Here is an 11,385-nt window from a genome sequence, read left to right as displayed (position 1 = left end):
ATCATTAAATTTTAGGGAAAATAAAAAGATGTTCTGGAAGGAGGTAAATAAAGTGCGTAAGACAAGGGAGCAAATGGGAACTTCAGTGAAAGGGGCAAATGGAGAGGTGATAACAAGTAGTGGTGATGTGAGAAGGAGATGGAGTGAGTATTTTGAAGGTTTGTTGAATGTGTTTGATGATAAGAGTGGCAGATATACGGTGTTTTGGTCGAGGTGGTGTGCAGAGTGAGAGGGTTAGGGAAAATGATTTGGTAAACAGAGAAGAGGTAGTAAAAGCTTTGCGGAAGATGAAAGCCGGCAAGGCAGTAGGTTTGGATGGCATTGCAGTGGAATTCATTAAAAAAGGGGGTGACTGTATTGTTGACTGGTTGGTAAGGTTATTTAATGTATGTATGACTCATGGTGAGGTGCCTGAGGATTGGCGGAATGCGTGCATAGTGCCATTGTACAAAGGCAAAGGGGATAAGAGTGAGTGAACATTATCTCGGAAAGCAAAAATGGGTATGTTTGAAGGAATAGTGGTTCCAACAATGTTGCATGGTTGCGAGGCGTGGGCTATGGATAGAGTTGTGCGCAGGAGGATGGATGTGCTGGAAATGAGATGTTTGAGGACAATGTGTGGTGTGAGGTGGTTTGATCGAGTGAGTAACGTAAGGGTAAGAGAGATATGTGGAAATAAAAAGAGCGTGGTTGAGAGAGCAGAAGAGGGTGTTTTGAAGTGGTTTGGGCACATGGAGAGAATGAGTGAGGAAAGATTGACCAAGAGGATATATGTGTCGGAGGTGGAGGGAACGAGGAGAAGAGGGAGACCAAATTGGAGGTGGAAAGATGGAGTGAAAAAGATTTTGTGTGATCGGGGCCTGAACATGCAGGAGGGTGAAAGGAGGGCAAGGAATAGAGTGAATTGGAGCGATGTGGTATACCGGGGTTGACGTGCTGTCAGTGGATTGAATCAAGGCATGTGAAGCGTCTGGGGTAAACCATGGAAAGCTGTGTAGGTATGTATATTTGCGTGTGTGGACATATGTATATACATGTGTTTGGGGGGGGGTTGGGCCATTTCTTTCGTCTGTTTCCTTGCGCTACCTCGCAAAAGCGGGAGACAGCGACAAAGTATAAAAAAAAAAAAAAAAAAAAAAAAAAAAAATATATATATATATATATATATATATATATATATATATATATATATATATATATATATATATAAGTATAGCTTTCTTTTGTCCCTTTCTGAAATTAGTAGACCCATAATGAACAAGGATTTACCTATTTACAAAGTACAATACTGTGCTTAAACCTATAAATGATAAAGATTTACAAAATATAGTTCTAATATATAAGTAGAATAAGGCTCATTAAATCTCCATGGACTATTTATTTCTTGAGCGTACGTTGTTTTTCAGCAAACTCAACAATTTTTTCATCTACAGCAAGTCCTTTTCTTTTTCTGACAGCATTGATATACTTCCGTGGAACATTACCACTATCAGATTTTTCACCCCAGTGCATAAGTTCTTCAGTGGTCTGAGGCTCCCAGAATGGATCAATATCTAGAACTTCCCAATGGGAAAACACCAGCTGTGGCACTGCTTCCCCTGAAGTCTGTAAATATAAGAAAAAGTCAAGTACACTTCATGATAATGAGAAATGCCATAACAAAAAAAATTCTATGCTGTGTAGTTGAACAACACAAAGGTAATGGTGTATTCTTTAACTGTAAAATTTGGTCAATCTTTTTTTTTTGTACTACATTCCTATTGAGTACATTAGCCTTATACTCTCATACCTACAACTTGTGTTCACTGAGATTAAGTTATTAAGAGCTTCTACAAAATATGCTTTACTTTTAACTTTATCCATGAGGATGATTTGTGAAGTTAGATGAAGATTTTTATTCCCATCTCCACTGCTACACAACTGCACAAGGACAAAACCCATTTTCTTGGCAACACTGATATAAATGATGTCCTGTTTCCTTCCACAGAATGCTTGTGTTCTTTAAATTCATACTGTAACATTCTGATGCTTGCTCTTTTTTCTTGTCTTATGGAATGGGATGTTTCTTTAGCTACTTCTGTCTTCATTTGACTTTCTTCCTCTTACTTATCTGACCTAAAATTGTGGATATCCTGGTTGTGAAGCAGTGCTACCCCATCAGTCAATCCACACTGATGTTCTCTGCTTTTAATGTCTCCTTATTACCAGGGACTTCATAATGTGCACACAATATGAACAATGACTCACCCAGAACAGAGCATCTGCATCTCCAAAGAAGTCTTCAGCTCCTCTTTTAACCTGTGACAGAAACGAATCCAGCTAACACTCTTCAGTCACACTGAATGGATAGTCCCTCCCATGGAACAAAACACTAACCACTTGAGGCATCACGTATGACACATACAAAATTCACTACTAACACCAATGGCATAAATACAAAAGCAACACAAACTTTTTCTTTTCATTTCTTTTCTTATGAACAGCCACTCCATTTATATAAAGGATTGATTCATCTCTGTATGGACTATTTCTCTCACATCTGAAGTGGTTCTAGCTCTGCATCCTTATTCGACAGTGTTGAGTCGAAAGCGGTCCGACTCATAAAGTCTCCCAGGCTAACTTTCAACCTTGACCTACTTACCCTACTCCGCAATGTTGGTTGCTTTCCCTATTCTATAGGTATGACTTTGCTCCCGAAAGCTGGCTGCTTGTGTGCCCCCCACCACTTGCTAGACTTGCTTTTGCATTGCATGATTACTGTGTGATTGTTGGCAACACAAGGGTGAGCTATTTTTGATAAGTGTCTCTTTCCCTACAAATTGAAGCTTTGGAACTCTCTACCTTCTTATGTCTTTCCCAATAACTATAATCTGGCACATTTTGAAAGACAGGTTTTTCACTTCCTCCAAAATTTGTTAGCACTTTCCCATCTCTACATTTTCCTTTCATAATCCTCTCTCTAGGGACTTTTGTCTGTGACTGGGGGAAAACACAATAACAGTAACAGGCACCAGATTTGGACGAGAAAAAGAATCCTTCAACATCTTATACAAACTATTCATTCGCTCCACTTTAAACCAGGCCTGGTCTTCCATCCTCTTGAAAGCAAAAATGACTAACTGTAAACCATACAAAACAGAGCACTCAGAGCAATCACTGGCTAGGGAGCAACCACAAACACTCAACACCTTTACAATAATACAGTACAGTACAGTACAGAACAACTTCAACATGCCTGGCACCCACTTCCTCCAAGTACAAATCAAAAACTTAACCCTGCCTCACAGTTCAGAAACCTATTCTCACAGATCCCCATCCCCTAACTAATATAACACTGAAAAACACATACACGCTGAAATATGCCAGCAAGCACAAAACAACTAATCTCTTAACTCAGTTTTATATTCCAATCTACAAAACATACCCATCAAAAATTAAACTCCCCATACAAACATGAGTCATACTCTCTCACTTACACTCTAGACATTACCCATCAATAGAGCAGTGTATACACCACCAACATATACCAAAACCCTTCATGTCTAAGATGCAACTACAACTAAGACACCAAGCACTTACCACTCAACAGACCCGCACTTTCTGCACATAGGTGTATGCACAACATCAGAACACTTTACAACCTGTGGTCCTGACCAATGGACATGATGGGCTTCATGAGTGCTCCAATAGCCTTGTAAAGATTGAAGGGACTCCTGGGGTACAAAGTAACCCTGCATTAGCAAGGGCCTAAAAGTAGCAGACAAAGAAAGGCCACATTGGCTTACATCCACTATATAATTGTGATATGCAATACACAAAAACCACAGCTCCTTATCTACAACCAGGTACCCACATACCTTTCCATATATGGTCCCGGCAGAAAAAACTGGCATGCCCTACTTACAGTGTGATGCAACATATGAAAATATCACAAAAATAAACAAAAAACCAGGTACCCTATCCACCTTTAGTACTTTGTATGATGCCCCTTGGTGTTAATACAATCCTGAAGGCACTTGGGAACACATGCTGCAAGATGCTGAAGGTATGTACGGTCAAGGTTGTCCTAAATATCCATGATGGTGGCCTGGAGCTTAGGAATACTGGATGTATCCCACCCACACAACTGTGACTTCATAATCGACCACAAAGTTCTCAATAGGGTTAAAGTCAGGTGAGTTACCTGGCCAGTCCTGAATGTTTTTCACACCACAAAAAGCAAACCAGTCATGTATTCATTCAGCAGTGTTGCATGGTGCACCATCTTGCATAAAAATATCATGACCAGACTTCTCAAAACAGTCAGGTAATTCATCACACAACAGCTCCAGGTATCGATTCTGAGTCGTAGTCACATTTCTAGGTAAATACACAGGACCTCCAACACCATTACAGCAAAAAGCCCCCAAATCATAAGCGAGGCCGAAAATTTTACAGTTACTTGAATGTACTAAGGGTTGTATGGGTCACTACCTGGCCTCCAGTACACTTTGCCTCTATGCCTGCCAGTAACATCAAATGTAGCCTCACCATACCACAACACTTTCTTCCACTTTTGACATTCCACTGCAAATATTTCTTGGCAAATGCAAGTCTATTCTTGCGCTGGTTGTCTGTCAGAAGCTGTTTCTTGCGAGACATACACCTCTTGACTTTCAAGCCATCATGAAGCCGGCTACGAATAGTAGATAGACACATGACAAAGCAACCTAGGATTGTCTTCCTTTAAGTATCATGCTGAAATACATGGATTCTTGTCTATCTAATGTTGGATAATCTTCAGAAAGCATTGGGAAGTGATATGAGGTCATCCAGGTTGTTTATTCTGGGTAGGAATATCAATGCCACCATTGTCATTGAAGTGCTTCATCCATCTTTACACACTTCATACTGCCAGCCCTGTAGCTTCAGCTACTTCTTTATTGCACTTCCCTGCCTTGTAAAAGGACACAATAGCAGCAATAACCTCTTCAGACAAGTCCTTAGGGCTAAGCATTGCAGCATAAACCCACTGCAAAGCACACATGGGTAAGTAAAAAAGCAGATGACAGGGACAACAGAAAAAACATCCATCCACCACAATAGCTCCAGGCAGACTGACCTCCACCACATTACTAACCCCCTCCTCTCTCTCTCTCTCTCTCCCCAACCACCATGCATGAGCTGCCCCAGTATTTTTTGCCATTTCAGAGTCATGTTTCGGGGGTATGATACAAATGGGCGAAAAATACTGGCACGGGCCCTATCACACTACTTTTTTCTGCCTGGTGCTCAATTCATTGACTAGCACTATAAGTGTGGATGAACAGCTGGGTTGACTGCAACAACTGTCACAACCAGGACTCAAACCTATATAAACGTGACCCTTAGTAACATTAAGGTCAGCAACACCAACAGTGACATCAAAGACGTCCATAGTTTATACAGTGTTAATATATGCCTGAAAATAATACAATGTGTGTATATAAGGGTATAGTATATATACGTGAAATTTCACTTGAAAATAAACAATTATCATACACTCGTTATCCACTTGGCTCAAAGCAGTCCATTCAAAACCATACCATACCATTATAGAGGAAAGTATACTAATATTCTATAGTTTACCGGTGAATACGGTCAACCCCTATTCCAACAGACTAATCGAGGTAAGGCTGGTCCACTGGAAGCTAAATTCTGTTACATCCCATATTTTTCTAAGGAATGTTCTTAAGTGAAATATTAGAACATGTGATGGAAACCTTCCTTCATCCTTTGAGGCTGGAAGGGTTCAGGGAACAGCAATGACTAATATAAATCAGAAGGAAATAGCTTCAGGATCACCTGAATCACCTCTTGGTCTGAAATGGGGCTTGCATAAGATGCAAGCTACTCTCCCCACATTCATGATGCTTAGTCATTTTGAGCAATGGGTGTCTTACATCTCTTAGCAAATGCAACACTGACAGAACTCTTATTTGCCATAATGTGACGTGAAAAGATGGGCCTTTGTAGCATGAAAATGCCACAATGAGTGAGAGTGTGGCCACCAAGTTTGTTTTGGTGTCAACCAGGGTGCTTATCTCAGACTGGCAGGCTGTGAATAAGCCTTGTCCTGTTTTATCTTGAAATTTCTATTTAAATTATCTTTGTAGGTGTAAAGGCACAAAAGATAATATTACAGTAAATTATTGTGAAACTATATGAGGGACTGATTCACCCTTGTATGGAATACTGCTCTCACATTTGGGGTGGTTCTAGCTCTGCATCCTTGCTTGACAGAGTCAAAAGGAATCTGCCTTATAAACTGTCTCAGACTAACTTCCAAACTTGAACCCCTTGCTGTGTTGCAATGTTGGTTCACTTTCCCTCTTCTATTGGTATTACTTTGGATTTTGCTCCTGAGAGCTGGAAGCTTGTGTAACCACACCATTAGCTAGACCATGCAATACTCAGCAAGCTGCTATATCACATGATTATTGTGTGGCCATCAGCAACTCATAGGTGGGCCATTTTGATACCTGTTTTCCCTGCATGTTAAAGCTCTGGAACTCTCTAGCCCTCTCATGTCTTTTCCAGTAACTATGACCTAGTACATTTCAAAAGACAGGAGTTTCACTTTCTCAAAAATTCATAAATACGTTCCCCTGTCTTTTCTTTTTCTAATTCATAATTCTCTTTATTTCAATAAAGGCCCAGCTTTGATGTGGGCTTCTGTTCGTGACTACAGCATTCCATATAAAGAAAAAAAGAAAAAACATTGTCCGTCAATAAAATGAAGAAAAAATGCAAAAAGTTGATGTACAACAGGCATCAAATGTTCTGATGCCAAGTATCCTACATTGAGTCCCAAACTCAGTCCAGTAAGTCTATCATTCTAAACTAAATTTGTAATATAATGAACTTTTTCAAAATTTCAGTTAGATCCCAACCTTAGTCCAATGGAGTCTGAAGGGTCTGGTTAAAGCTAAAGGCCAATATGCTGAAGTATGTCTGGGTTTTGCTATAATATACATATGATCCGTAATTTAAAAATTGTTGTTCTGGTTTTATAGTTTGTGCACAGGTAGTCTCTTAAGAGCAGTTGAGCTGTTTAAGAATCAACCTTTTCTCCCTTCAAATCATGACACATACTTTACAATTAACATGATGTACTTTTTCCATGATGTACTTTTTCCTTGTGAAAACCTTCAAAAATAAAGCTACATCTTTAAGGGCAGAAGGAAATGTATCAGGAGTCTACCATAAGTAAGTGGTCTAAAGGCAATTTCCTAGTCCTCATTAGCACTCTTGCCTTATATTTTGCTTTGCCTAACCATTTTCCATTATACTATCAACCAAAATGCACATATTAAGAATCACGGGAAAGGTCAGGGAACTTATTGTAGCAATAACCAAGTGGAAAAAGGTGAGAACAATGGAAGTAAGGGGAGTGGGGGAGGAATGGGATGTATTTAGGGAATCAGTGATGGATTGCGCAAAAGATGCTTGTGGCATGAGAAGAGTGGGAGGTGGGTTGATTAGAAAGGGTAGTGAGTGGTGGGATGAAGAAGTAAGAGTATTAGTGAAAGAGAAGAGAGAGGCATTTGGACGATTTTTGCAGGGAAAAAATGCAATTGAGTGGGAGATGTATAAAAGAAAGAGACAGGAGGTCAAGAGAAAGGTGCAAGAGGTGAAAAAAAGGGCAAATGAGAGTTGGGGTGAGAGAGTATCATTAAATTTTAGGGAGAATAAAAAGATGTTCTGGAAGGAGGTAAATAAACTGCGTAAGACAAGGGAGCAAATGGGAACTTCAATGAAGGGCGCAAATGGGGAGGTGATAACAAGTAGTGGTGATGTGAGAAGGAGATGGAGTGAGTATTTTGAAGGTTTGTTGAATGTGTTTGATGATAGAGTGGCAGATATAGGGTGTTTTGGTCGAGGTGGTATGCAAAGTGAGAGGGTTAGGGAAAATGATTTGGTAAACAGAGAAGAGGTAGTAAAAGCTTTGCGGAAGATGAAAGCCGGCAAGGCAGCAGGTTTGGATGGTATTGCAGTGGAATTTATTAAAAAAGGGGGTGACTGTATTGTTGACTGGTTGGTAAGGTTATTTAATGTATGTATGACTCATGGTGAGGTGCCTGAGGATTGGCGGAATGCGTGCATAGTGCCATTGTACAAAGGCAAAGGGGATAAGAGTGAGTGCTCAAATTACAGAGGTATAAGTTGGTTGAGTATTCCTGGTAAATTATATGGGAGGGTATTGATTGAGAGGGTGAAGGCATGTACAGAGCATCAGATTGGGGAAGAGCAGTGTGGTTTCAGAAGTGGTAGAGGATGTGTGGATCAGGTGTTTGCTTTGAAGAATGTATGTGAGAAATACTTAGAAAAGCAAATGGATTTGTATGTAGCATTTATGGATCTGGAGAAGGCATATGATAAGAGTTGATAGAGATGCTCTGTGGAAGGTATTAAGAATATATGGTGTGGGAGGCAAGTTGTTAGAAGCAGTGAAAAGTTTTTATCGAGGATGTAAGGCATGTGTACGTGTAGGAAGAGAGGAAAGTGATTGGTTCTCAGTGAATGTAGGTTTGCGGCAGGGGTGTGTGATGTCTCCATGGTTGTTTAATTTGTTTATGGATGGGGTTGTTAGGGAGGTGAATGCAAGAGTTTTGGAAAGAGGGGCAAGTATGAAGTCTGTTGGGGATGAGAGAGCTTGGGAAGTGAGTCAGTTGTTGTTCGCTGATGATACAGCGCTGGTGGCTGATTCATGTGAGAAACTGCAGAAGCTGGTGACTGAGTTTGGTAAAGTGTGTGGAAGAAGAAAGCTAAGAGTAAATGTGAATAAGAGCAAGGTTATTAGGTATAGTAGGGTTGAGGGTCAAGTCAATTGGGAGGTGAGTTTGAATGGAGAAAAACTGGAGGAAGTGAAGTGTTTTAGATATCTGGGAGTGGATCTGGCAGCGGATGGAACCATGGAAGCGGAAGTGGATCATAGGGTGGGGGAGGGGGCGAAAATTCTGGGAGCCTTGAAGAATGTGTGGAAGTCGAGAACATTATCTCGGAAAGCAAAAATGGGTATGTTTGAAGGAATAGTGGTTCCAACAATGTTGTATGGTTGCGAGGCGTGGGCTATGGATAGAGTTGTGCGCAGGAGGATGGATGTGCTGGAAATGAGATGTTTGAGGACAATGTGTGGTGTGAGGTGGTTTGATTGAGTAAGTAACGTAAGGGTAAGAGAGATGTGTGGAAATAAAAAGAGCGTGGTTGAGAGAGCAGAAGAGGGTGTTTTGAAATGGTTTGGGCACATGGAGAGAATAAGTGAGGAAAGATTGACCAAGAGGATATATGTGTCGGAGGTGGAGGGAACGAGGAGAAGAGGGAGACCAAATTGGAGGTGGAAAGATGGAGTGAAAAAGATTTTGTGTGATCGGGGCCTGAACATGCAGGAGGGTGAAAGGAGGGCAAGGAATAGAGTGAATTGGAGCGATGTGGTATACCGGGGTTGACGTGCTGTCAGTGGATTGAATCAAGGCATGTGAAGCGTCTGGGGTAAACCATGGAAAGCTGTGTAGGTATGTATATTTGCGTGTGTGGACGTATGTGTATACATGTGTATGGGGGGGTTGGGCCATTTCTTTCGTCTGTTTCCTTGCGCTACCTCGCAAACGCGGGAGACAGCGACAAAGTATATAAAAAAAAAAAACCAAGTGACTGTTTTGGTTACACAGTTGTCATCTAACGAATGCACCCTCTATGAAAAGGGTAAAAGTGGGTGGGTGGGTGTGACAGTTTCACCACACGTGACAATTTCAATCTGTCAATATTGGTGAGAGCTCCAACCTTTCAATATCTCCTTTAATAAACCTGTTAGTAGATTCATGAGAGACGAGTGAAGAAAGTGCATGGCAACTTAAGACTACAATTTGACCACCAACAGGAAAAATGAAGAAGGCTGGATATTTTGCAAGTGTCAAAAGTTGCGGTGTGCAATCAAAAGTGAAATACAGGTACACCACTGAATTTCCACAACTGATGGTACAGCACCTCCTTTAGCCCTGACAAAATTACGTGAGGGAGCTTGAAATTACCGTGGCCACCAGACTAGTTTACTGGGTGGCCACAGATGGCATTGTGTGTAGGGCACACTTATTTACGTTCTTTACACTCTACTTGGTGGTGATACCACAATTCTGTGAGATTCTTAGCTCATTTTGCTTATGGGAGTGTCAGTCGTGGTGTCAAAGATAAAGTAGAACTGTTGAAAAAAATGAAGTGGTGTTTCGGTGCATAAGCTGTGTGACATCTATAGTATTGGTTCATCAATTGTTTATGATATAAAGAAGCAAAGAGAGAAAATATTGAAATTCTATGCAGACAGCGATTCCAAGAAGCAAATGATGATTAGAAAACTATGAAAGATGGTACGAGTACTAAGCATGATCAAGTGATGATGGAATGATTTCGACAGCATCAGAGTGATGGAGTGGACTTGTCAGGTAGCATGATAATGGACCAGGCTAAGTTGTTCCATATAGAACTTAAATTACAACATGAGCATGACAATAGTGAAGGATGGCTTCGCAGATTCAAGAAGTGCCATGGAATTTCCATGAATAAAGTGTGCAGAGAAAAGCAGTCTGCAAACCATGAAGGAGCTGCTGAGTACATGGACGACTTTGCAAAACTCGTAGCTGATGAGCACCTCAGTCCTGGGTAGGTGTATAATGAGGACGAAACTGCATTATTCTGGCGATGCACACTTAGGAAAAAATTAGCAACAGAAGACGAAGAAGACCCCACAGGATTCAAACAATTTAAGGACAGACTTACCATCTTAGGGTGCTCAAACATTTAATATTGGTTTAATTTAAATCTCTAGCAGTCCATGGTATACTTTAGACACATGGAAATGTACAATTAGTGGGTTAGAGGTGCATTGATGAATTATTATTACGTGACCCCGGTTGGTCTGGCAAAATGGTTAATCCAGCAAGGCTTTGGAACCAAGAGTGCCAGAAAATTGGTGGTGTACCTGTAGTTGCAAATGCTTTCAAGAAATGTGGAATTAGTAATGCAATGCATAGTACTGAGATGATCTTTATGAAAATAGAAGCAGTTATGTAAGAAGCTAGGAAGACAACACCTTAGGTAATGGAACGATGACAAAAGTGATGGTGAAGACGTGGGCTTCTGCAGATTTGAGAATACACAAAATGATTAGTTTAATTTTTCCTTTTAATACTTACATATTTCTTGTTTTCAAAATAAAAAAATATTTTGCAAAAAATGAAATAAATGATATAAGTATTGTTTTATCAATCTTTACTGTGGAGTCATGATTGGGGAACTTAGTGCTTAATCAGTAGCCATGATGATGGCTACATTAAATATCTTTACCAACCAATCAACAACGCAGTCAACCCC

The 11,385-nt window shown here is 40.4% G+C and overlaps 1 protein-coding gene across 1 annotated transcript in view; it reads right to left on the bottom strand.

Annotated features, from left to right (window-relative positions):
* Positions 1-1,363: 1,363 nt before the first annotated feature.
* LOC139749169 (elongation factor-like GTPase 1) overlaps positions 1,364-11,385 on the bottom strand; it is a 125,355-nt gene continuing 115,333 nt past the window's right edge. The window contains exon 11 of the mRNA XM_071662825.1: positions 1,364-1,605. Coding sequence (XP_071518926.1) covers positions 1,378-1,605 — 228 coding nt within the window. The 3' untranslated portion in view covers positions 1,364-1,377. The remainder of the gene's footprint in view (positions 1,606-11,385) is intronic.

Source organism: Panulirus ornatus, chromosome 6 (assembly GCF_036320965.1).
Source record: "Panulirus ornatus isolate Po-2019 chromosome 6, ASM3632096v1, whole genome shotgun sequence".
Lineage (NCBI taxonomy): Eukaryota > Metazoa > Arthropoda > Malacostraca > Decapoda > Palinuridae > Panulirus > Panulirus ornatus.
The sequence above is the reverse complement of the archived record's forward strand: the minus strand, read 5'-3'. Positions and strand labels throughout refer to the sequence as shown.